This window comes from Adiantum capillus-veneris, chromosome 4 (genome assembly GCF_014529385.1).
Source record: "Adiantum capillus-veneris isolate H3 chromosome 4, ASM1452938v2, whole genome shotgun sequence".
NCBI classification, from domain to species: Eukaryota; Viridiplantae; Streptophyta; class Polypodiopsida; order Polypodiales; family Pteridaceae; genus Adiantum; species Adiantum capillus-veneris.
Window position 1 is genome coordinate 32,880,649 of NC_140934.1, and position 26,869 is coordinate 32,907,517.

General features: G+C 43.3%; 1 protein-coding gene across 1 annotated transcript; it reads left to right on the top strand.

Annotated features, from left to right (window-relative positions):
• Positions 1 to 589: 589 nt before the first annotated feature.
• MSI1 (Transducin/WD40 repeat-like superfamily protein) lies at positions 590 to 23,078 on the top strand. Its single transcript, XM_086510365.1, has 6 exons — positions 590 to 1,257; positions 1,623 to 1,952; positions 2,028 to 2,177; positions 22,284 to 22,408; positions 22,493 to 22,588; positions 22,698 to 23,078. Exons 1-6 carry the CDS (start codon positions 913 to 915, stop codon positions 22,921 to 22,923), a joined length of 1,272 nt encoding a protein of 423 aa, XP_086366491.1. The 5' UTR covers positions 590 to 912; the 3' UTR covers positions 22,924 to 23,078.
• Positions 23,079 to 26,869: the final 3,791 nt, after the last annotated feature.

The following is a 26,869-nucleotide window of genomic DNA, read 5'->3' on the forward strand; positions in this document are numbered from 1 at the left end:
TGTGTGTGAACACACTAGGACTGCCGGGCATTTTTTCCCTCTTTAGGAGGTTTTTTCCCCTGTGCATTGTATATACGCCCATCACTCTAGGGCTATCTATCTTTCCATTGCACACTAAGTAATACACTCTCAGTTGTGTGCCTTGAGCTTCCTCCGTCTTCTTCAAGCTGTGTGCGTTTCTCCGCAACCAAAATTCCCAGTTGTGTGCCTTGAGCTTCCTTCGTCTTCTCCAAGCAATGTGCGTTTCTCTGCAACCCTAATTCCAACAGATACATCTACAAAGAGAGAGGAAAACAACATCAGACACCACAACTGAATAATAGTAATTTCAGAACTCACATATGTTGGTTCTTAGCACCCCCATCCACATACATAACCAAATATTGCCCAAGAAATACCAGTGCCAATCAGACGTGAAAGGTGATTGAGTAGATCAATCAGCATACCAATCTAGACATTCCACAAGATAATATATCTAAACTTCGTTAGTTGGCCTCCAAATATAAAAAGACCAATTTTTAATACAATCAATCTACGCACATCAAACAAACTGCGCCAAAAGGAGCATAAAGCCGGACTATTTACAAAGAGATGATGGTAGAGAATCCACATCGAACTCGAATGACCTCGGAACCTTGCTCCCTTCTCAAAATGGCGGGACTTTGCTTTTACTAAGAAACAGAGGGCGGGATATCTCATTTTGCAGCTTGCCCAAATTGCAGAACGTTTAGGGTTTTCAGAACGGTCTGTTAAGTTTCCTCAGAGAAAGCCTCATGCTGGAGCAGAAATTTCAAGCCTTTTTCTCTTATCTGCTTCACTTGTTTTCGTCGTAGCAGCCTGGTGATACCTCCAAAATTTGCAGCTGCGTGACGTCTTAAGAAAGGGGTAGTGATCACCCATTAACATATAATCATGTCAAAAGAGGAGGCGGAATTTCGTGATGAGATGGAGGAGCGGCTCATAAACGAAGAATACAGAATCTGGAAGAAAAACACACCTTTTCTATACGACCTTGTTATCACTCATGCACTCGAGTGGCCCTCCCTCACTGTGCAGTGGCTACCAGACCGCAAAGAGCCACCTGGGAAAGACTACTCCGTGCAGAAGCTCATCCTGGGCACCCATACTTCAGATGATGAGCCCAATTATCTTATGCTGGCTGAGGTTCACTTGCCTCTCGAAGATTCAGAGAGTGATGCCCGCCAGTATGATGAAGAAAGAGGGGAGGTTGGGGGCTTTGGATGTGCGAACGGAAAGGTACCTCTTTTTGCCTGTCATTGTTGAAAGTCTAGTGCAAAGAACATTTGGGTGACTACTCAAGGGATTCAAGCTCTTGCTTTTACAGCCATTAACTTGTTTCATAACTGCAAACCTAATTTAGTTGGTGGCGCATGCATATATTGAGCAATGCAAGTATGTTCAGCATAATTGTATTGCAGATTGCTCATTCTTGCAGTGACTATGGACTGGTAATTTTCCATATATGTTCTGCGGTTTTTTGTACGAATGGCTTTTCTGTCAAAGCATTGTATATCTATCTGGTATTACACATCTAGGAGGCACATGTCTGTTTTTCTCCTCTTATTCTTGTGGGTAATTATGAACTTGTTTTACTGGTATAGGTGCAAATAACTCAGCAGATTAATCATGAAGGGGAGGTCAACAGGGCTCGATACATGCCCCAGAATCCCTTCATTATTGCCACAAAGACAATTAGTGCAGAAGTGTATGTTTTTGATTATAGTAAGCACCCCTCCAAACCTCCTCAAGAGAGGCGCTGCAATCCAGATTTGAGACTTCAGGGTCACAAAACAGAAGGTTATGGTTTAACTTGGAGCTCCTTGAAAGAGGGTTACTTACTCAGTGGGTCTGATGATGCTCGCATTTGTCTATGGGATCTGAGTGCCAACCCAAAGGGTCAGAATATGGTCGAGGCAAAGCAAATTTATGAGGTGTGCCAAAGCCTAAGTACGCTGATAAGCTATACAAATTTGTTTCTGACCTGCTTAACTTGTTGTAATGAACAGTACCATAGTGGAGTTGTGGAGGATGTTGCGTGGCATTTGAAGCATGAGCATCTGTTTGGATCAGTCGGAGATGATTGCAGGTTGCTTATTTGGGACACCCGCAAAAGTGGTGATAAGCCCCTGCACTCTGTTGAGGCTCATCTTGCAGAGGTGATTACAAGCTTCAGTTTGTGCATCTTTTATTTCCTTCCAGATCATGCCTTGTATCTGAATAAACTTTGTAGTATAGTAGTGGTTGCACTAGTTTTTTTATCTTCTAAAGCATATTTTGGGTAACCTATTGAGAAAATCTGTTTCTCAATTTGGCGTGAGATTAATAAGTATAAGATTGCAGAGATGCAGCTTTGTTAGATGTTAAATGATACATCAAATATGATCCAACTTTTATGGCAATCAAATGCACAAGGAAAAGTGGTACTTTAAAGGTTATCTTTTTGGATGAATGCGTCTTCCCTTCCTCACGTATTGTATTTATTCTTTTCATTGAACGAATCAATTTTAAACACCCTTGCATTTAAAGTTGACTACTCGATATTCACGAGATTTGAGCTCTTTAAAAGAGATTTCTCTTAATGAAATGGATTTTTGAGGAAAACAAGAAATTTCACCCGTCAATCCCCAACATTAGCTTTGTACTCATTTCTATCAGGAAGAATACAAGCTAATTTTTCTTTAATTTAGAGTAGGGGTATCAGAGCAGAATATTTGCTGGTTACACGTCTGTAGTCCCCCTCATTAACTGTTATGTGCAATCGAGAAGCAAATATTACTCTGGTAATGCAGTGGGCTTTCGAGCTGGTTGATTGGGACCCAACAGTCTCTCGAGTCTCTAGAGGCCAAGGAACATCGCCAAAGCAAAAAACTCAAAGAACTAGACAGTTGAACAAATAAGCCTGGAAGGGGTGTGATGTGATCCCTGTTGTGTTTGTCATTGATTGCGCTCGACAAACCTTAGTGATGGGCGTCGTTGACTGCTATTGGTGGCCTGTGTTCCTCACCCGTTTGCAGTCAACACCGCTCGTTGCCCATTGTTGAGTGTTGCTCTCACCTCTCTAGCAAACCTTCGCGTTGGTAGTTCTATTCCTGATTGAGCTTGCCTGCGGATCCTCCAATCCCCCTTTTCGTTCTCGTCTTTTGTGCTTGGATTTCTGTTCTTTTGCAAGATCTGCATGGCTGGGCACATCTGTTAGATTCACTTAGAACCCTTGCATAATATTCTTCACCTAAAGGGTTGTACAAGGCGCAGTCGGGTAGTCTAGACTAGCATGCATGTTCATGATCATGTTTCTCAAGTCAGCGCGTAGTGTTTTGGAGAAGCCTTTGGCAGCCATCGCCCTTTGAAATTTGCAACCCCTGTTGCCTTCAACTGTCGAGCAGATAGCCGGCACCTTGCGGGACACTTGCGACCCTAGTTTCATTAGTTTGTCGCGAGAATGGGCTATAGAGGGTAGCTAGATTTGTGTTTTTATCAGCCAGGCCTTGGACAGCCAAAAGTTACTTTGTTACAGCAACCTGACAGCCAAGGGATTTGCAAGAGCCCTCAAGTAGTCCTTGAACGTAGCCTAGATCAGTCCCAGTCTCCAGATCAGCCAAGTAAAACCTATTCTGAGCCAAGTTTTAGCTGGCGGAGATGGCCCTCCTAGATCTTCTCACATCAGCTCCCAAGTGGTGGCTCGTTACATTAGTTGATTGGAGCCATCTGGTAGACCAGTTTGGAGTCTCAGAGAGAGCGAACAACCAATGGCAAGTGGTCCTATTTGTTCGATTCACATCAAAGGTGTTGAGGTTGTTACAAGAGCATAAAGATATGGTTCTTGTGTACATCAAATACCAAGCTGGTAATAGAGTGGGAGACCTTCGGGTATTTGCATTTTCATTGCCATTCACAACATTTATCCTTCACACTCCTAATCCATCGTTCACATTCAGGGTTGTACAAGGCGCAGTCGGGTAGTCTAGACTAGCATGCATGTTCATGATCACAGTCATTAGTGTCTAATTGGAGACAGGCGAGTGGCATAGGAGGGCCTTGTGGTATCTTCCGGTTACCATCAGTTTTGTCTCTCTCTCATTTGAGATGATGGATCCTTGTGGTTCTTCTCTTTGGATCAGATTTTTTCATGCGATTCATGATTCAGTGACCTCATCGGAGGCTTATTGTGTTGTCTGCAAGGTGGTTGGGATCGGGTTGTCTACATTGGACATTAGAGAAGACCATCTCCATTGTAGTAAACGACAACTTGGGTTAATTGGCTATGTTGGGATGGCGCTCTACTCTCTCTATGAGGATTTCTTGTTTCAATTCAGACATCTCTTTGGATTCGTATAGTCAGTCCCAGTTTCTCCCAGGGACAGGTGTTTAGGGAGTGAGGGTTGTTTTGTGGCTGTGCCCCTCCAGTGTGAGGTTGTTTTCTCATCAGGTTGTGTTAGCCATGTTTAGCTCAGGGTTTGGCTTTTTTCCATGGCCACGTAGGCTCTTGTATCCCTAGGCTATTTTTCCTATTGTTGTCCCAAGGCCCTTTTGGGCCAATAGCTTCACACTTTTGGGTGTTCACTCTCTATTTTTGGGTATTTTTGCCAGGTCGTGTGTAACAAACTGTTGACGTGTCAAAGCCTAAAGAATGGAGCCAACTTATAGATACCGGCCGAGGGGCCTAAACCCTAAGAAGAACAAGTAACAGAAGAAGTCCTACTAACTTATGGGGACCCCGTTCGATGGGGCCCTAAGTGACAAAGGATTAAAATGAAGCAGGACCCGCGCAAACGCAAAAATTGATGACGTGGCAGATTCTGAAAATTACGTTGGCATGATGACATGGTAGCTGTATGGATTTCCATAAATTACACTGACAACTTTTTGGCTTTGCTTTTGTACCAGAAGCTTTTGAGTTTGGAGGCTTTTCATGTAAATTGCTTTTCAGGCCAAGGGCCTTTAAATATGAGGTTAGGGCTCATTCTCTGGCATGCTTCCTGGCGAAGGTGCAGAGTCTAGAGTACCGGCTTGTACTGTGTTGATGCGATATAAAGAAATATCGAAAGGGGCGCCAAGGTTTGGGGCCAATACTCTCTGGGGTGGAATTCCGCCACTCCGTGTCGCGCGTCGTTTCTCTCTCTCAGCTTTGCTTTTATTGAAGTGCTAAAAGTCTGTTCAGTCTGCTCTTTTCTATTGGCATGTGGTGCTTGTCTTGTGACAGTGGTATCAGCTTTTTTGAAAGCATACCGATCCTACAAAAGCATACCGGTCCTACAAAAGAGCAGATAGAGCTTTTTGGAATTTTATTTGAGCTATCTTCACCCTCCAACCTGGACTTATTAGCCACTCCCACCTTTACTTCATCGCGCATCGGGCGTGCTCTCGTCTTCATCGCAGTGTCTTACAGGGCATAAGCCATAAAGAACCCAATACTTGGAATTCATGGATTCAGCAGAATATTTGCAGTTTCTGCTCAATGAGCTTCACGACATTCTTTCGCAGCATCCTCAACAGAATCTTCCGATGCTGTAAAGTTTTCAACAATTTTTGAACTACATGTTACCCCCTCTGATGCCCCAGGTGGTACCTCCTCCTCTGGCACCAGAAAGTACGAGAGCTTCCAACCGGCAACCTTCTCAGCCGTCTGTTGCAATCGGGGGAGTCTTTAGGAATATGGTGCAGCCATCTGATCCTGATCCAACGCAACCGCCTTTGCCACCGCCACCGCCCCCGCCACCAGGCTATAATGGTTAGAGCCCATATGGATACCCTTATTATCCATACCCAGGATATGCGGCTAACCAACCCAAAGATTTTAAAGATGGTGGCATGACAATCAAATTTTTCACTTTTTCCGGTGTGAGATCGCAAGAAAGCATTGCAGTTCCTACAGCAATTCGACAACATCTATGCTTTGGGGAACTATACTGAAGAATCTAAGATTTCTCGAGCAACGGGATTTCTTAAAGATAATGCTATGCAATGGTGGAGTTCAATTGCGACACAACAACATGCTCCAAGGACCTGGCAAGCTTTCAAGACAGTTTTTGCACGTAGTTACATGACTTCGATGTTTGAAGTCCGGATTTTGGCAGAGTGGGGCAACTTGAAAATGCTTGCCACCGAAACCATGGACGAATATAACCAAAGGTTGCTCGACATGTACCTTCTGGTGTCCTTTAGATCTGTTCCCTTGGAGGCCCAGTGCGAGCGACACACCATTTGTCTATCCAAGCAAGTCTCTACTATGCAAGAGCTTATGGACCATGTCGTGGTCGGCTACAAATTGATGAAAAGAAAGCTAGAGTTTACCACAGAAGAATCTCCGGCCGCTAAGCACAACTCTCGGCAACAACGAACAAATTCTCGAGAGTCGCGAAAATCAACCTCAAAGGCCTCGTTTGATACTTCAACAACAAGACACCTTACTACAAGAAGGCCGATGCTTTGGATGTTTTCAAACAAGACATAATCATTCTAATTGTCCCAAACGCACTGATAGACCAGAGGAGCCGACGCCTGCACCAACGGTCGACAGAACCCCAACGCCACCTCCTGCTAAGAGAGCTAGACCCGCTATTGGACTAGTTCCTAATATTTATGGCATACGCCTTGAGAGTACAAATGAATTGTGTCGAGCATATGGCAAAGTCAATGGCTTCAAAGCCCTTATTTTCTTTGATCCCGGAGCTACAGAGAACTTCATCCATCCATAATTTTAAAAGCAGATGCACTTTGATTATGATGCAAAGGGTGGAGAAATTGAAGCTGAGCTAGCCACGAGGCAAACTCAAAAAGTGATGTGATTATCGCCTAGAATCATCACTTAAGAGTATGAATGTGACGTATCACCGCCTGGAATCATCTTCGGTTAGCCAAGACAGATACTAAGGATACGTATTGCGAGAGATTTTGGGATGTTTTTCTACCTGCTTCATCTTTTAAAAAGATCAGTTTCAAGCTGCAAATCGAGCGATGTTGCTATGGACTTTCCAAAGAGATTCGAGATTGCTGCTTATTACAAAGATCTGAGTCAATACAGGAACTGATGGGACATGCTAAGCAAGGGTTTGCTATGAATTCAGATAACTTGACTTATCCAATAGATCAGTCTTTGACACTAAGGACTGAACAAGATTCGACAAATAATGATAGAAGCAGAAGAAAGAAAGATACACGTTCTCGACTGACAGAAGAACAAACAAACGAATGCTTCAAAACATGGAAGTGTTTTGATTATGGGGAACAAGGACATATAACGGCGCGGTGTCCCAAAAAGGCACAAGAATGAGAACGACTGACGGATTGAAATAGAACTGGGCGAGGAGATACTAGCTCCAGAACAGATAGTGGATAGAATATTGAAAAAGATATTGATGGGTTTGCAGTATTTTGCTTTATGGATTCATGAATGAATAATTTTGAAATAGGAATTCTTGAAGATGACTTTGATTTATGCATGAAATTAATGTATTTGGAAGATCTGGCTATTTGTGAATAGATAACAGGTGAAATTGAGAACGAGATGATGACGGATTTGCATATGAATGCAATCAGGAGCAATGACAGCTCCAAAATGAACCCAATTACGGTTCAAGATAAGAATCATGAATGATGATGATGACTGATTGTAACAGACTTGGACACTCCAAGTTGAGAATCAACCGCGACAACACCAAATAACCACTTCAAAACAATTCACAGATCACAATAGATTTGCACTGGCCCGACGGAGTTTCGTGCCTAGAGATATTGGCCCCAAAGACTGACGCCCCTTTTGGTATTTCTTTTTATATTAATCAGTTCAAAGTACAAGAGAGTGGGTCGGGATTCACTCTCAGACTCTGCATCCAGATGCTCTGAGAAGTGAGGCCCTCACCACTAATTTAAAGGTTACAAGGGATGCCCAAAAGCAGAGCCCCAAAAGCTTCAAATCAAAAGCAATTGCTCTCTCTCTCTCTCACAGAGAGTCAAAACTTGAAAGCAAAAGCATTCTCTCTCTTTCTCATTGCGTAGAGAAAAAGCAAGATTTGCGTCGCTCATCATTAACTTTTTTTTTTTAATAAAAAAAAAGCCTCTGCGATTTTCAAAAATTAGGGTTTTTGGTAGAAATTAGGGTTTGCAAGAATTTTAGGGTTTTTGGCAAAAATTAGGGTTTTTGTTGTCTGCCACGTCATCACTTTGTGACATACCCCCCTCTTGAAAGCATTGTAATCGACCGCGATTACGCCTGCAAAACTGACAAAAGCCATAAATCGTCTTAGCAGACACTGGCTGTTAGTACCTACGTACTAGGAACACACATCTAGCACATGTACAAAATCGGCAGTCACATCATACGACATCAGAGGACATCACATGACATTCAACATTCATTCGGATCTTAGACCATGATTTATCGGCAATGTAGCTAGCAATCACATCTAGGTCCACTCGGGATCTCATCGATGTCCGATTGACTAACCCCTATTGCAACCATGTCTATTCGAGATCAATCAGACCAAAATGCTGCAGTTATTTCGGCTATCAGTTCCTGCACTCAAAAGAAGTCAATAACAAATCAGTATCATTATCAAGAATTCCATTTCATAAAGTCATCCAACAGAATACACTAGCTCTCAGTATCCCTGAAGCTCAAAGAGACATCAGTGACTTGAGTATCAAAATCAAGGCATCTGTTGACAAAGGAGCGGAGTAACTCCCCTCTTGTGCATCCCACTGCACCATATCTTCGGCCAAGCTGAATTTCTGGGTTCCGTTTGGAGTAGACTATGCTAAACCAAAACATCGAGGTAAAGTTTCACAATCCGAGGAGTATCTGCTGGGTCCTCCTCCTCCATCCACTTCGCATCAAATGCAGGAAAGTTCTTGAACTTAACCAAGAACCGCCTTCGGACTTTATCTTTCTTCGTATCCGTGTGTGCCAAAATCTGTTAGGAACAAGGGTCTCCTCGTTTTCTTTCACTGTGGGTTGCCCATCAGGCTCCCCATCATCAGGCACATCACCCTTAATAGGTTTCAAGAGACTCACATGCAATGCATTGTGAATCCTTCAAGTATCTGGCAGTTTCAATCGGAAGGAGACATCATTTATCTTTTCAGTAATCTGGAAAGGTCTGTAGTATCGCATACTAAGCTTTGGAAAAAGCCTCTCCTTTCCCTTTTTCTTTCTTAGGCGTGCCTTCTCAAAATGTAAGAGCACCCAATCATCCTCCTTCAGTTTCAAGTGCGACGATGGCGATCCGCTGCCTTTTTTTGTCGTTCTTGAGACTTTTGCAAAGTCTCGCGAACCTTGGCAAAAGCCGTATCCAAATCTCGCGAATATTCATCCGCTTCAAATATCTAATCTTTCGTGCTCAGAAAGGATGGAACCTTCGCAGCACTTTCAACAATCTCAAATGGCGTCTTCCCCGTTGAAGAGCGCATCTTGTTATTGTAGGCAAATTCCACCAAAGGTAAGTTCTTTTCCCATTGAGTCTTCTGATCCGAGATACAAGACTTCAATAAATCTAAAATCATTGAATTGGCAATCTCAGATTGCTCGTCAGTCCGCAAGTGGAACGATGACGAGAACTGCAACCGCGTGCCAATGTTCTCCCAAATTGCCTTCCAAAACAAACTCATAAATCTGGGGTCTCTGTCAGAGACAATCGTCTCAGACGTGCCATGTAATCGGAAAATCATCGCGATCATTCTGCATTCTCGGGAGATCAAAAATGAAATCCATTTCAATATTTTCCCAGGGGCGGGTTGGTATGGGTAAAGGTTGTAACAATTCCTGTGCCTTATGCTTGTCAAACTTGACCTTCTGGCATACTGCGCACACTCTTCCACATCCTTTTTGAGTCTCGACCAAAAGAAGTATCTCTCTACCCCTTCTTGGTGGTAGCAATGCCGCAGTGACCCGCAAAAGGTGGACAGTGGCATTCAGTCATAACCTTTTCCCGCAACGGCTGTGTAACGCACAACATAGTCTTTCTCATCAAGTAGCCTTCCCGAAGGGAGTATCTAGCTATTGTCTGCCCATCTCGTATGCGTGTGAAATTATCTGCAAAATCTGTATTTGTGGCTTATTGATCGACCATATCCTCGAAGCTCCTATGATGTATCGCAGAAATAGCCAGAACCAACGGCTTCCGAGACAGCATCTGCCACCACATTCTTCTGTCCCTGCACATGGACAATCTGGAAGTGAAACTGTGAAGATGTTCGCCCACGGCATTTGCTTTTACAAAAGCTGCTTCTGTGGCAAGAAGTAGTGCAAACTCTGATGGTTTGTAAAGACAGTAAAATCCGCTCCGAGTAGGTAATGCCGCCACTGAGTAAGAGCATGGATAACCACCAAAAGCTCTTTCTCATAAATCTGTGTTGTCATCTCCGGCCTAGAGAACAATCGGCTCTCGTAAGCAATGACATGGCCTTCTTGCATCCAGACCGCACCCAGAGTACGACCATAAGCATCACAAAATACTTCAAATGACTTCTGCAAGTTCGGCAAAGTCAAATATGGTCCTGTAGTCAATTTCTCTTTCAATGTCTGAATGGCAATCACCTCTGTGGATCCCCACGAGAAAGGGACTCCTTTCTGTATCAAGATATGCAAAGGGGAAGCAACATCTGCAAACTTTTGAATGAACCGTCTGTAGTACGAACACAGTCCCAAGAAGCTTTCAACTTCATGGACATTCTTCAAATCGGGCCAATCACAGATAGTGTCTATCTTGGCCGGATCCATTTGCACTCCTGTTGCTGAGACAGTGTCCCCCAAAAAAATGTATCTCTGAAGCATATGATCTCTGTGGTCTGCTTCATTCTTGGAGAAAACAATGATATCATCAAAGAAAGTGCCAACAAATAGCCTGTACTCTTGAAAAATCCTGTCCATCATCCGGTTAAATGTCGCAAGAGCATTGGTTAAGTCAAAAGGCATCACCAAAAACTCAAATAACCCAAAAGTCGTCCGAAAGGCTGTCTTGTAGACGTCTCCCGGCGCGATTCGGATCCGATGATATCCACTCTTCAAGTCAATCCTGCTAAAGCACGAGGATCCTTGTAACCTGTCGAGTATATCATCGATCCTAGGAATCGGAAATCTGTTCTTGATGGTGATTTCGTTGAGAGCGCTATAATCGATACACATTCTCCAAGATCCGTCTTTCTTCAAAGCCAACAACAGTGGAGAGCAATACGGTGAAGTACTATGTTGGACAAGACCCTTTTGCAAGAGGTCTTTCACTGAGTTCATAATCTTTTCATTCTGTACTCGGCTCACACGGTAATGTGGCCGGTTTGGTGGCGTGCTTCCAGGTATCAGATCAATGGTTTGATCTTCAGGCCCTCTGAAAAGCAATCGGCATGAGTGTGGAGAAAAATCTTGGCGTTCTTTTGATCAGATCAAAACATATTCAACCTTTATCCATCGTTCAGTTCTCTCCCAAAAGAATGAGTAAGAAACTGAAGTTCATCAAGTACAATCTCTAAGCCCTTCATTTATCAAAGTCGCTTTCTCGGCCCGGTAGTCAACCACGGCGTAGTTCTTGTGGTACCAAGGGATCTTGAGTAGAACGTCACTCGCGTGCCCTGAACACCCCTGTCATTGCAAAGGAAGTTTGCCAATGCTCGGTGTAATGGCAACATCCCATTCGGGTGCCAGTCGAACTACCTCCGCCTGTGGCGTCAGTCTGTCGGTCGTAATTTCAAATCGAGCCACCAATTCCAAGTGAAAAGAAGTTGGCCTTGGCTCCTTCAAAAGAGCTTCCCGATCCTTCACTTTGCCCCAAAAGCGGCAAAGTTTGTACTTTCATTCATTAGATTCTGTGTAGGTCCCACGCCATGTGGTACCAGTTCTGCTTTTCTATCTTCCTTTTCTGCCACATTCCTCAGCTGCTCTCGAACTCTCAGACTTGTCGTCGTCTTTATCATTCTGTTCTTTCTGTGCCTTATCAGGGCACTTCGCGGAGATATGTCCATGTTCCTCGCATCCAAAGCACTTCCCCTCTCTGATGAAGCGAGCTCTCTCCTCGGGAGTAAGCTTGGGTCGTGCATCCTTTTTTTTTTTCTGGGTTGCTCTTTTTCATTCTACTTTCATTCCCAAAAGTTTGTTCGGCTCGTTGTGTCATGGCCTCATCTGTGGGGTAGGTCAGACTGTCAGAGTGAATGGCAAAGCCCCGCTTCGCATGACTCATCAACTCCTGAATAGAAGCTGACTTTTGTTCCAAGCAGTGATCTCGGATCTCTGTAGGTAGACCCAAGGTAAACCTCTCAATGTGTTCTCTGAACGAGATCTTCTTGAATGAAGAGGCGGGTAGAAAAGAGTTCCAGAATCTTTCACAATAAGCATTGATTGTATCTTTCTTGGTCATCCGAAGATGGTTCCAAGCAGCTCGTACATCTCGTTCATATTCTTGCGTCAACCAAGAAGAAATAAAAAGCTTCTTAAATTTCAGCCATTTAACTGGCGCAGTCTTGTTTAAAAGAAGCGTGGACCACCAAGTACGAGCACTCCCCTTAAAGTAAGAGGCAACTCTCCGAATCTTGGAGTGCTCTGAATAGCGTCCTCCCGCAAAAGCGATGTCAAACTGCTGTATAAAAGACAAAGCCTTCGAAGCATCTGAGTATCGTGAAAAAGTATCAAACTTGATCGAGTGGCCACCTTCCTTAAACTCTCGGACTTTCTTGCTTTTATCTTCGAGAAAGTCATACTGGTTAGCTTTGTAAAAATTCTTCTTGTTCGCATAAAAGTTTCCGTCATCGGAATCTGAGTTGTCTATAGACGAGTCCTCAGTAGAACTGTCAGTCTCTGGGCGAGATGTAGCCTTCTTTGCCTTTTTCTTGCCCTTTCCGAAGCTTTGTTTCTTGCTTCGCTTTTTACCTTTTCTGTCTTCTTCGCTCGAATCTGAAGAGCTAGAAGAACTGTCAGATGAAGAAGAAGAAGAAGAAGAAGTGGGTACTCCTTCAAATCGAACACGCTTCTTCCGTTTCTTTGCCTTGTCAAAAGTCGACTGACGACCCAAATATCTCGGGAAGTCAGTGCTTTTCTTTTGCTTTTTTCCGTGCTTTTTGGCTTTCTTTTGCGCGTCAAAAAGCTGAGCAATCCGTGCATCAACCACCTCTTCTAATTCCTTCTCTGAATATTTCTTGTGAGCAGAAGGTTTCTTGAGAGTGGGTGTAGTGGTTTTCTGTCACTGCTCATGCACTTCTTGAAAAGAAGTCTCGCTTATATATTTTGCAAATTTTGGGTCCTTCGCAAAATTGAGCATCATCTTCGTTGCATCACCGATCAACTGGCGACGCTCCATCTCTCGCCGTTCTGCCTGAGTAGGTCGAGGCGGGCCATACTCTCTGTTGAAATCTTCGTTGTGATCCTTGCCCGCATCTCCAGATGCAGAGGGAGTCGACTGATCCTTGCGTGAAGCCATAGGTGCCGCTGAAAAAAATTTGGGGATCGGATTTCTCGTAGAAGAGAAATCGACCGTGCTCTGATACCACTGTAACAGACTTGGACACTCCAAGTCAAGAATCAACTGCGATAACACCAAATAACCACTTAGAAACAATTCACAGATCACAATAGATTTGCACTGGCTTGGCGGAGTTCCTTGCCTAGAGATATTGGCTTCAAAGATTGGCGCCCCTTTCGGTATTTCTTTTTATATTAATCAGATCAAAGTACAAGAGAGTTGGTCGGGATTCACTCTCAGACTCTGCTTCCAGATGCTCTGAGAAATGAGGCCCTCACCACTAATTTAAAGGTTACAAGGGATGCCCAAAAGCAGAGCCCCAAAAGCTTCAAATCAAAAGCAACTGCTCTCTCTCTCTCTCTCACAGAGAGTCAAAACTTGAAAGCAAAAGCATTCTCTCTCTCTTTCTCATTGCGTAGAGAAAAAAGCAAGATTTCTGTCGCTCACCATTAACAAAAAAAAAGCCTTTGCGATTTTCGGAAATTAGGGTTTTTGGCAGAAATTAGGGTTTGCAGGAATTTTAGGGTTTTTGCTGTCCGCCACCTCATCACTTTGGTGACACTGATATGAACGGTATGATTGGATACGTGGTGAGCACATCAAGAGTTCTCGAGGGATGAGATGGCTACACAACGATAAGATGACTAGATTGAATGATTGAAACACTCTATTCAGTATGAACTTAGTGTGTGATTGATGAACCGAAATTCCCGGAAATGAATCTGATTTTTGATTACTTGCACATGTGATTGTGTTCGAGTGCATGATTGAAAGACGGAATGATTGACGAAATGACAACATTTTGGTCTTAAGAAATCTATGGACATGATCGCAATAAGAACTAGTTAATTCGACACCAGTGAGGTCCGTGTGGATCTAGATGCTATCACTAAACAAATCATGGTCCTAGATCTGAATGGATTTTATGTGATGATTTGGATGTGATGTGAATGTGAAGTGATTGTCGTCTTTGTGCAAGTTCTAGATTTGTGTTGTCTAGTGCGCTGGTACTTAGAGTCTGTGTCTATTGAATTGGTCTATGCCTTAGTGTCTGATTTTGTAAGCGTAATTGAGGGCGATTACAATTCTTTCAAGAGGGGGGTATGTCACAAAGTGATAATGTGGCATGACCATCGAGGACAGAGAATGTTGACGTGGACATCAATAAAGCTTTCCGTAGATTGCATTGACATGTTGATGTGGTAGCAGTACGGACCTCCGCGTTTTGTGCTGACATGCCACGTGGCAGAGTGTACAGATTTTCGTGATTCACGTTGGTTGCTTTTTGGGGGTCAATGCCTTGGAGTTTGAAGCTTTTCATGTAACTGCTTTTCAATGGCCAAGGGCCTTCAAATAAGAACCCAAGGCCACTTCTCCTCTCAGTTAGTTGACGAGCTTTTGAGCAGAGAGGGCCCGTGGGAGTTGTAACTTTACTCAAGCATTAATATAAAAATAAATACCGAAAGGGGTGCCAGATTTTGGGGCCAATACCTTAGGGCACGGAACTACGTCGGGTTGTGTCGACTACTTTAAAGTGTGATAAAGTTGTGAAGTACTTTTAAGTGATTCTCTGGAGTGTGTCGTGCCGGATTTTTGACTTGGGGTGCCCAAGTCTGTAACAAGGGTTCACCTCTTACAACATGCAGTAGAGCCTAGGAAGGGGCACCCTCCCTTGGGTCCCCAAGGAGGCTTGTAGCAGGTGTAGGGCAGCTAGCGCTTTGTTGCAGATCAACCAACGTTTTTTGCTATAGATCAGACCAACATTTTTGCTTAGCAGGTCAGTCCCAACGTTTTTCTATGGGGCAACAATGTAGTGCTTGGAGATTATCTCTACGATGCAACGTCTCCTCAGGGTGGCCTTTCAGAGGCCTTGTGATCATGCAGTGGCAGAGTTTCTCATCTGAGATCTAGATTAGCCAGGAGGAGGTGTGTGTTCTCAAAGCATGTTGAAGGTTGTACCCATGTGGAGATCGTGTCAGTGGTCTCGTGTGGAGGAGCAATTGGCATTGTCAGTTATCCTCGGAATTGATACATTCTCTTGGAGCAGTCAACATTAGTACCTTCTGCAGATGTTGATTGTGTGACTTGTGAGTCGGTTGAGTGGAGATTCTTGATAGAGCTTGATTCATTTTCAGCAGACAACATTGTACTTCTCGGACATCTTTCTTTGTCATTGGACAATTGATTTCTCAATAGCCTCCGTTGTCCCATTCTTTGGACTTCCCAGAGCAACTTGGAGATTTTGGCATGTGGTATATGATCGGAGGTGCAGGTTTCCAACTCTTGTGGGTGGAGCTTTTAGGGTTGAAAAATGATCCAAATACTAGTAGATTATGCCTTTACCTTGAGCTTTGATACATTCTCTTGGAGGGATTAGCAGCATGCAGCAGCACTTCGTCTTTCATATGTTGGTTGTGCGACTTGTGAGTCGGTTGAGTTGAGGAGATTCTTGATAGAGTTGGATGTACTTTCAGTAGACAGCATTGTACTTCTCGGATGTCTTTCGGTGTATTGGCTGGATGGTATATTGGCCAAGTACCATTCGACCTCGGAGTTCTGTAGGAGATATCCTCGTCCATGAAATTCTCTTGTTATAGTCGCAGATTGCTCACTCCAGCTCCTTGGTCCGTCTAGTTTCTCCTAGGGATAGGTGTTAGTGAGTGAATGTCCGGCCAGTGTGGTTGTTTTCTCTTGTCGGATTGTGTTTAGCCATGTTTAGCTCAGGGTTTGGATTTGTTCCATGGCCACATAGGCTCCCGTATCTTTATGCTTTTTCTTTTCTTGTTGTCCTAGAGCCCTTTGGGCCAATAGCTTCCACTTCTTGGTGTTTTCCCTATTTTAGGGTATTTTTGCTAGGTCGTGGAGGTATAGGATTGGGTCGGGCATGTTGGGATTAGGCCTATATATGTAGAAGCGGGTGGGGGGGATTGGGTCACGTCTTACATTATGCAGTAGAGCCGAGAGGGAGCCGGCCTCCCTTGGGTACCCTAAGGGGGCTTGTAGCATGTGTAGGGTAGCCATCTTTTTGCTATAGATCAGCCCAACGTCTTCGCTTGGCAGGTCAGCCCCATCGTTTTTCTATGACTAGCATATGCAGTGCTTGGGGATAATCTCTACAGTGCAGCGTCTCCTCAGGGCAGCCTTTTACAGGCCTTGTGATCATGCAGTGGCAAGAGTTTCTCATTCGAGATCAAGACCTAGCTGAGAGGTGGACCAGATTTATGTTCTCAGAGCATATTGGAGGTGGTATCCATGTGGAGATTGTGACAGTGGTCTCGTGTGCAGGAGCAGTGTTAGTAGCAGTCGCAGTTGTGTACCTCGGGTCTATCCATTGGGCATGTCAGTTCTACGTCGGACTACATTTGGTCGCTTGTATGAGCAGCTTGTTATCAGCATGGTGTCTGTAACGGGAGCGCATAACAATATAAAATATACTTGGATAAATAGAATTTATCACTTAATACTGAAGCCAAAGGATATATATATATATATATATATATATATATATATATATATATATATATATATATATATATATATAGAGAGAGAGAGAGAGAGAGAGAGAGAGAGAGAGAGAGAGAGAGAGAGAGAGAGAGAGAGAGAGAGAGAGAGAGAGATCGACACAGTACTGGGGAATAGAAGATGGGCTGGTCCCCCTCCTTAAAGAGAATCCTTTATTAGGGAGAATCTTTTTACAAGCACAAGAACGGGAGAAAACCCCTCCGTTCTAAATCTCTGACTCGATGGTCGTTCCTTCCCGCAAGGGAAATCTGAGAGACGAGCTCTCAATCCTTTTTCCGTCTGTATTCGGAGTTGAGACTCCGCAGACAATTTTCGAATTCTGTTTTCGGAATTCCCAAGCGTAGGCGGAAGCCTTCTTGCTTCTCCTTCGCGATGAAGTACCTGCAAACACACACGCAAACACGCGACAACAATTCGTATGGCGAATCCACAATAGATACTTGCCGCTCTTTCGCGAGAAAAGCGACTTCCGTGCTTCGTAGTCTTGCGATCTCCTATGTTATTTGGCGACAGAGTCTTCTCTTGCTGACGTTGGTAACTCCCTTTCAGTGAGGGCATGTGGTGCTTTTATAGCTCTATGGCCACGGCACGAATAGCTGCTCGCGTAGAGATCGCGGTTGTTTTTTTTTTTTTTTTGGTTGCGTTGCTCTACCCGAAATAGGGAGAGAGAATTCGTTGGCTGTTTTTGTTGCTTTATTTTCTAAGTGGCTGCCCACTTATTAAGTGGGCGGCCAACATATTTTAAAAATTGGTTTGAACCTGCCCAAAAACTCAATAAAACCTTATAAGTTTAAAACAATGCTTTTCACAACACTTCCTAGGCGTCTTGGATGCAACCACATGCACAAATGCAATGCAGACATAGATTCCTCGCTGGAAAGCGTTTGCTCTTCCCGGAAAACTTGTTCAAATTTTCCGCTTTTTAAGAAAAGCTTCTCAGAACCCATCTTTATTCTTGTGCTTGCGTCTTTACGCGTATTCCTCTTTCCAGTTCGGATTTCCTCTCGACTATGGATATCCCCTTTCCGATGCACCCGTCACCCACCTTGTGACGCATCAGGAATACCCATCACCTAGTCCTTTCCTATCGAACTTACGGTACAATCTCCTTCACGATGCTCTATGTCACCCATCCTATGACGCATCAGAGATGTCCGTTCCTGGATGGTCGGATACTTCTTACCGATGCTCCGTGTCACCCATCCGTTGTGACGCATTAGAAGTACCCGTTCCTGGTGGCCTTACAGATACTCCCTTTCACAGTGCTCCTGTCATTACTTTGAATGACGCACTAGGGATACTCTGTACTCGGATGTCTCCAGTGAGAAAAATCCTCACTTAAAATTCCAATAATTGATTTAGAATTATTTTTCCTGGTGTTCCAAGCGAGAAAACCCTTTCACTTATAAATCCAATAATTCATTTATAATTATTTTTATGTCAGATAAAGCCAATTTAGCAACACATGGAGAGCCTTTCCCAGATCTCTCTCTCTCTCTCTCTCTCTCTCTCTCTCTCTCTCTCTCATTTTTAGATGGCGTGTGTCTATCTATCTCAATGATCTCTGTTCTCCATAGTTGCCTTGTTCGTGTATGTGGTATTGTAGGTGTTCTTGTCCACCGGATCTTGAGCCTCAGTTCTTGTCTTCATTGCATCTTCCGTTGCCACCTATGACATTTCTACCAGGGTTTGCAACTACGAGGAGTGTCTCTTAGTCCACCAAAGCAGCCTATGGGCCTTGTAATGGGGATGCCAACCCGCCGTAAGGCAGAGAATTCAGCTAGTGGATTGTCTTCTATGGTGCTCAAGCTTCCTTGGCAGTCCTTCCTCATCATCTCCATTGTAAATTTCTTGGTGATGATAGTTGTTTCTTATCTCGAGCTTATTGCATCTTCATCATTGTCAGATTTGTAGATTATAGTGCTAATGTACATGGTACTAGTTGGTGGGCTTTCGCTTGACATTGATCAGTTGTTTTGGAAGCAAGTTTCTTCCTCGTTGATACTACTGGCGGCCCTCTACTTCTCTTGGGATGTTGGAGCACACCATCGAGAGTACTCTTGGTGGGAAGTAAATATCTTTCAGAGACATTTGTCATTCTCTCACATTGGGGTGGCCAAAAACGCTCCTTACTCTCTTAAGGAGACTTTTGTCCTTGCCTTTCATTTCTGTCTTTCAGTTCTTTCCTCCTGGCTAGTTGTACATGGGTTCTAAGATTTTGCGTTCGGGCAAGTCGCATATCTGTGATTCTCTGTCATGTATTTGCCCTCAGTTCTCTCTCAAGTCATAAAAATTAGCTTCTTTTTTGGGGTTGGGGAGGCGAGAGAGCATATCGCTTCCTCCATTGCTGCCCGTTCTATTCGTTGTCGCTCACACCAACACCTTCCTCAAGTTAGCCTATCCTCGAGTTTGCCTGTATCCAGTATTACCTTGTTGTGGAAGGGTTACTTCCTTTGCAGTGGGGTTGTGTTGGTTTATAGCAGGCCCCTTTTCCCACCCTTTCCCCCGTAGTACACATCTACTCTCTTTTAAACTTGGTAAAGAGGTGAGGTGGTTGGGGGTGACTTTTTCTCTGGGCTTGGTTGAGAGGTGGGCTTTTGTGGTGTGAGCATGTTAGAGCATTAGCTCCCCTTCTCTCACATGATATAGCACCGTCTATTACTTTCTCGAAAGATATTGATTTTTAAAGAGAAATTGGTGACCGTATTGAAGTTCTCTCGCAGAGTTGTCGTCAGGCAACCAGTGGGTGCTCTTACACCCGGGTAAAAATTTGTAAATCACAATTGGCATCGCTAGCCTCGAGATCAAGATCGAATGGAGGACATCATTTTGGTGGGCAGGGGCGCTTTCATTACCATTTTCTCATCTTTGGAGCTTGCTGCTATAGTAGTCCGCTCTTTTCTCACCATTAGGGACAATTTTTTTTTGCTTCTGTGGTATATAGATTTTACATTAACTGCTTTTAAGGACAGATGTCAGGCCTTGAAGTATCCTGTAAAAATCGCTTTTTCAAAGCTATTTGCATGGTTTTGGTTGCTTGATATGTTGAGGTAGATGGGATCCAGCTTTGACATTCCTTTTAATGTGTCCAATACAAACTGAGACACTTGTGCCATGTATTAAGGTGGCTACCATCCCTTCTACACAGTTTCCAGCTACTATCACTTTTGAGCGGAAAGGGGTGTTATACTCGCAGAGGATTGTGGTTACGGGCAGACCAAACTAATGCCTTAGGTGCCATGTGATGGGTCATCTGGTGGGGGATTGCCCTAGAGGGGTGCCATGTGATGGGTCATCTGGTGAGGGATTGCCCTAGAGGGCGACTGGTCGTAGGAGAGGACGACCCTCCCAGGCACAAAAGGCCCAATAGAATTCTACACACTTGTGCTACAGCATGATAAAGAGTTGAGGGGTAGAGTGAGCAACAGGAGAGTATCAGCAACAGCGCAGTGATGAGTAGACACAGAGATAGAGACAGAGATAGGCAGGCATACACGGTTAGGTTGCACCTTTCCTTGTTTACAAATGGGTAGTGAGACAAAGGATTGATGAGGCAAAGCAGCCTCAGATAGACCGTTTGAGGAGAGGTTTCCAGACCAGGATCGAGAGGTTGACAGAGAGCAATGGGACAGATAGACAGCATGAGGATCAGCAGTTCGGGATCAGCTTGAGATTCCCCAAGAGAGGCTACCGGCTCCTTCGGGAACGTTGGTAGAACCATAATTTTTTGGTCAGGTAACTCTTGTAGAGCTAGCAATGATCTCAAAGACATATGTCCACTCTTCTCATATAAAACGCAAATACATTGCTCCTTGCTAGATATGAGAAGTAACCCCCGCACTTGAGCCCCCTCTTGATGTTAAAGTGCAAACTGTAGCAGCGAACATCCTTTGACCTTGCTAAAAAGTGCGGTAGCTCCTCTCTTACCTCTACCGACCAAAATAATGCAGATCTAAGGGTGTTCTTGACGTAAGATTCGTACAACCCCTAGTTGCAATTAGTGTAGGAGTTTGATTATTCAACAGGTTTTGCTTTACCAACAGAAGTTCCGTTATCTATCTCATTTCTTTGCCTGTTGTCCATGGAGATTTTCAGATACATGCTTGAGGGGTGGGGCACTACGTGTCAATATTTTAATCTTGCAGATGTTTGTAGGATGCCAGACTTTTCTTGGCCCAGAGAGTGATCCTATGACTACATGACCTCTCTTGGACGGAGGAACTGTCTATGATACCTTCCAGGAGCAGACGATGGTAGAGGCCAACAATTTTATGGATCTTTGCACACTTGTATGAGAGTTAGATTAGTGATACCAGTTGGTTTGGTTAGAGAGATGCTCATCTTGCTACCTTCCCTTGGGTTTTGGATTGGAGGACAAATTGATTCCTCCTCCTCCCTCTCGGTGTGCAGGAGATCTGCATCCTATTTTATTACCAGTTAGAGAGATGGTGGGATCGATGCGGATGATTCTGGAGGCACAGCATAGGGGTTTTTCAGTCCTGTGGGTTTTATGAGCTGCTTATGAGGGTTCTCACAGCAGATACTTTATATCATTTTGGTGACTTAGCACTGGATTACAGTTTTGCTACACCGCCAGAGGTGGAGAGCCTTTGGCAGATTTATGTGTGCTTCCCGCAGCAAGTCACATGCACCTGTGCCGGTCGTTCCTGACAGCGAGAATATCAATCACTCCAAACCCTTCTATCTGCGCACATGCATGTATGTTGCACGTGAGCTGGTGGACCTGCCGATGGTCAAGCAGCAAGACACTCACACATTTAAAACCGCCTTACATAATTTAGCCTTTCGAACTCCCACCGCCTCATGAACCTTTCCCAATGTCCGTGCCTTGGATCCCTTGGCGGTGGAGTGCCGTTTAGCTAGGCTCCAAAAAGGTGGTGGCTCTTATAGGAATCTTCATTTGCTGGAGGGGGAAACTCAGTGCATGTGTGCATTATGGCCCATAAGAGCTTACCACTCTCATGTTTGAGTGTATCTTATGATTCGATGTATCTTGTGGTTGTATATGGATGGGTATTTTCCCCCATGATTTCATTCTATATCTTTCAGGGGTTTTCCCATGTTTCTTTTATATGGACCTATGGTGGAGTTATATGTAATGCAAAGCGTTACAAGCCCCACTTTGTGTGTGTGTGTGTCTGTGTGTGAGACACACACACACACACAGAGAGAGAGAGAGAGAGAGAGAGAGAGAGAGAGAGAGAGAGAGAGAGAGAGAGAGAGAGAGAGAGAGAGATTGATTGAGATTGAGATTGATTGATTGATTGTGCAATGTTTCAGGTTAACTGCTTGGCATTCAATCCATTCAATGAGTGGGTGCTTGCTACTGGGTCGGCCGATAAAACTGTTGCTCTCTATGATTTGAGGAAGCTGTCAAAGCCTTTGCATACATTCAGCAATCATACGTATGGAGAAAATTGTAACCTTTACATTGAAGATTTTGAGGCTCGCTTTGCAATTGGATTATTCTAATGTCAACATCTCTGCAGGGAAGAAGTGTTTCAGATTGGGTGGTCTCCTAACAATGAGACGATTCTTGCATCTTGTGGAGCAGATAGGAGGATGATGATCTGGGATCTTAGCAAGTATGGGAGTATTTTTTGTATTATGCTTAAGCTATAGTTTGAAAGTGTGTATGATGGTGTGGTTGTTGGTGCTTATTTGTATAGTGAACATGTTATGGTGTTCTTTTAGAATTGGAGAGGAACAGTCACCTGAAGATGCCGAGGATGGCCCATCAGAACTGCTCTTCATACATGGTGGTCACACAAGCAAGATCTCTGATTTTAGCTGGAATCCAAATGATGACTGGGTGATAGCAAGTGTCGCAGAAGACAACATTTTGCAGATTTGGCAGATGGCAGAAAACATCTATCATGATGATGAATTTGGACCCATGGATGATGGCAAAGCAATGTAGCTTATCGGCTGCTTGCCTTTCATATGTGAGGCTATACTTGAGCATAGTGCTACATGCCCTATTTTAGTGCCCAATGCAGTACATGCTAAGTTGCAGTTGTGTCAACAGATACGTTTTGTATCCGCTTGAGAGAAGTTTACAAGGTTATTAGAGCATGTGTCGTTCCACTAAATACGTCCAAATCAAAGATGTGCATATCGGTTTTGAAATTTTTGCCGCTGGTATATTTTATGCCTCTCATATCACTAATTATGTCATTATCTCTTATGAATGACTCACTGGTATCAGCAAAAAGTACATTTGAGTAAAACTAGCCATGTCCAAATAAGGCTATAGAGAGAGGTTGCTTTTCTGGGAGCCAGTGTCTTGTGCACCAATGTTTGATTAGGGCAGGGTATAGGAAAATTTGAGAGCAATGATGCTCTTACAAGATTGACCCCTCTTGAATGGTTTCTTCATTGACGTTCTTATGCTCTAACCCCTTCAGTGTTGGTTGGGGATAAGGGGTTTATATTGACAAGTGTGTGGTCGGTCCCATAGAGAGAGAGAGAGAGAGAGAGAGAGAGAGAGAGAGAGAGATCCCTTTTCTTCCCCACACCAGGCCTCTCTCTTGTTCTTTCTTTGCCTTGGCCTCCACTCTCCCATCCAATCCCTCTCCTTATGCCATGTGGTAGGGGGCTTTCAAGGTGCATTAGATAGTATAGAGATATAGAGATAAGAGGAGTACAGAGATGCATGTCTTTATCAGGGAAGTAAGCAAAACTCAGACTTTGGGAAATTGTCATTCTACTTAACATCTTACCTTTGCCTTGGGAATCTTTGGGCAAGATCATACCACTTAATGAGGTTGTAGTACACCGGTGGCTATTGAGCTACAGCTCTTCCCACCCTCGCTCTTTTTCTTATCTTTGTCTTTGTGATGTTGCTTGTTCATGCTTAAAAATGTGGACTGAGCTCTTAGATTTGAGACCCTACTCTTTGAGGTGGTTGTCTTAAGTGGAAAAGCTCTCTTGGCACAAGCCCAACCTTGTCACTAACCTTGTTTTAGTGATCCCAAAATTAGCTGTTCTAGAGGCTGGATTTATTATTTTCTTGTGTGTATATTAGAGGCTACACAGTAATACTCCCAATGAATTTTTTTCAATTGATTGCCCCCCTACAAACCCCTTGCCAAGAGCTTTCACATGAGCTATTAAGCTCCCAATTTGGTGGAGAATAGCCGTTTTGATTGCTCTTTGCACGTTTGCAAAACTCCGCTTAAGACTTTGCTTTGTTGCACTATCTCTAAGCAAGTCTGTGAGGCACGTTGGCTAGCCTAATTTTGGCAAAGCCAAAATAAGGGGTGTGGGCCAAGGATCAAAACCCACCAAAGACCTATTTCTAGAAAGCCTCGTGGGTGGATTTGATAGTGGCGCTCAACTGAATTGAAGGGAGGCATGCACATCTGTGATCAAACTGAGTTCTGCGCGCACTCCATCCCATTCGTTTACGCGCACTCCATCCCATTCGTTTACGCTCCGATTGACCAGCCTGACCGGATTTTATCCACACAATTGTGGTTTCTATCCGGCCCCTCTGTTTGGCTCAGCCTAGCAGGCTTTCCCACGCCCATAAAGAGCATATGAACCTAAAGGCCTTGGCCCTAGTAGACATTCCTGCAGCACCTCTCGAAGCTTACAACCCCGAAGCCTTAAGGCTTTTACTTGGGCATACTTTACATCGAGAACAAGAACCATGAGGCTTCAAGAGCCTTATCTTACGTTGCCCCTTTCAAGAGAGATCTCGAGCTTTAAATTTTCAAGTCTCTTGTGAAGAGGTGTTGCGCATTGTGAAGAGTAACTTCACATTTGGCCAATATATGTAATCACCTGTCAACCTTGGTGATAATCACAAGGATTAGACATTGCCCTTTAAAACAAGTTAAAACCTTTCTCACACACATAGAAGAACACTAAAAGATCAAATGTCCTTTTAGTGAGTTATATGTCTCCATATAAATAGGCTCGCAAAATAATTGCCTCCCCTAGAGAACAATACCAATAGGGTGTATCATATCAAACTTCCTCCCCTCTATGCAAACCTGCACCTATTCTTGGACATCAATGATGTGAGTAGGGATACCATAGTTGTTGTCCAAGCTATGCATGATAAAGATGATATTCTTATTCTTCCTTTTGGACAAGTAGTGAAGCTAAGGTTGCATATTGTCAAGCGGTGAACTTTATCCTGCCTTTTTTGCCTCTTCGTAGTAGTATTAATTTCTAGTATTTAGCTTATATTAGGATTTAATAATTTGTTCCTTTAGGGATGGTGATGAAAAACCAAGTGCTACTTGTTTGCATACAAGTGGTTAGATTTTGCTATTTTAAGCAAATATGGAAGGCTAGGAACTATGGATCTTTGAGAATGATCTATCTTCTACTAGTTTTACAAAGATCGTGCAAGAAAGCAGGGAATTGATTGTATCCATTCGTAAAAGGAAGAACTCGGATGAGTGGTATGGGGCCATTAATGCCATCCTGATGGACTAAGGTTGGCCTGAATACGGGTACATTATCACCTCTTGGTGATACTTGGTAGCTTTTCGATGTATTATGGAAACCCTCAAGACTAAACACGAGCTTGGGGCCACTTTGGGAATAAAAAAAGAATTTGTTCCTTTAGAAGTTGTCGTGTGGAGTCTGATTTCTAGGATTAAGTCTTTGAGCTGTCTTATCCTTGTTAGTTCAAAGTTGAGTACTTGTCTCAAGTATAAGTAGTAAATTTCTCTAACCTTTTGCTTATAAGTAGTAAATTTCTTTATTTTGCTTATACCTTTTTCAAAAGCATTTTTAAGGGATTAATGGTTTGTTTCATCTTCTTTTAGTAACAAATAAAGTGATTTAGTTTCTTCTTTTTTTGTTTTCTTGTATCCCTTCCTTTTGTTTCTTTTGTTATTATTTTATTTCCTCCGATAATTTCTAAGTTCAAACTATTTTGGTCTTATGAAGGTACATATATTGCTATTACTATTTGCCAGAGCAACATTTAAAGAGCACCGTGTTTCCTTTACATTACATAGTTGCTTATCACCCACTTCACAAGCACCTTCTAGTGGGCAATGGTGTTTGGCATGCTTGACATCATTTCCAAATGGTGGCATTCTCACTTGCATATTTGAATATCATGAATGTATGTCCATGATATTTTTTAGATGTACTTTTAGTCCACTTTTCCTATATATTAGCTTTTATGTTGATGTGGATCTAGGATCTTTTATTAGCTTATTTGTCACATGTCGTCGTACGTTTTGATAATGTGGCTGGTTACTGAGATGAATCGGCCCTAAATTGGGCCTCGTCTTTTCTCTAGGATTCTAGGCTACCTTTATTGGTATGTAGGCATCTCCTTGACACTCACTCTTAATTATCCATTTGTATGAGCACTCTTTCGAGTTATTAAATGATTGCTCAATGGTCATTCTTTTGGATTCTCTCTTATTGTCATTGTGTCTCCTTATTGGTTTGCTCCTCTTTTCATTCTTTCATGTTATAAGAACAAGATTTGTGGACTACGTGGGGATCCTATGATATGCATTGGGAGGCTTCTATAAGAGATTTCATCCCCATGTTTCCATTTGCTACATATTTGCATCTTCTCAGTTTTGAGAGATTCAATTTAAAAGCCTTATTTTCTATCGCCCTTCTTGCAAACAACTATTTACAACCTTAATCATCGAAAATGCGTTTGGTGGAGTTTTGTCAATGAGAAAGCACGACAAATTTGTGTTTATTTTTGGATTTGTTTTGCTATTGTGTTTCTTCATAAGAGGCTTGGTGGTGCAACATCTGCCCTATCAGTTAGCCTAATTTTAAGGACAATTGCCTGTTCGATGTCACTTTGCCAAAGTGACCCCGTTGGGTGGACAATTGGCAATTTAGAGCCTTAAAGAGCCCCAATTTGGAGG

Coding starts and splice junctions, on each gene's coding strand:
- MSI1 (XM_086510365.1), top strand. CDS start 913: ATGTCAAAAGAGGAGGCGGAATTTCGTGATGAGATGGAGGAGCGGCTC. Junction 1,953..2,027: donor AGGCAAAGCAAATTTATGAG/GTGTGCCAAAGC, acceptor TGTAATGAACAG/TACCATAGTGGAGTTGTGGA. Junction 2,178..22,283: donor TTGAGGCTCATCTTGCAGAG/GTGATTACAAGC, acceptor GCAATGTTTCAG/GTTAACTGCTTGGCATTCAA.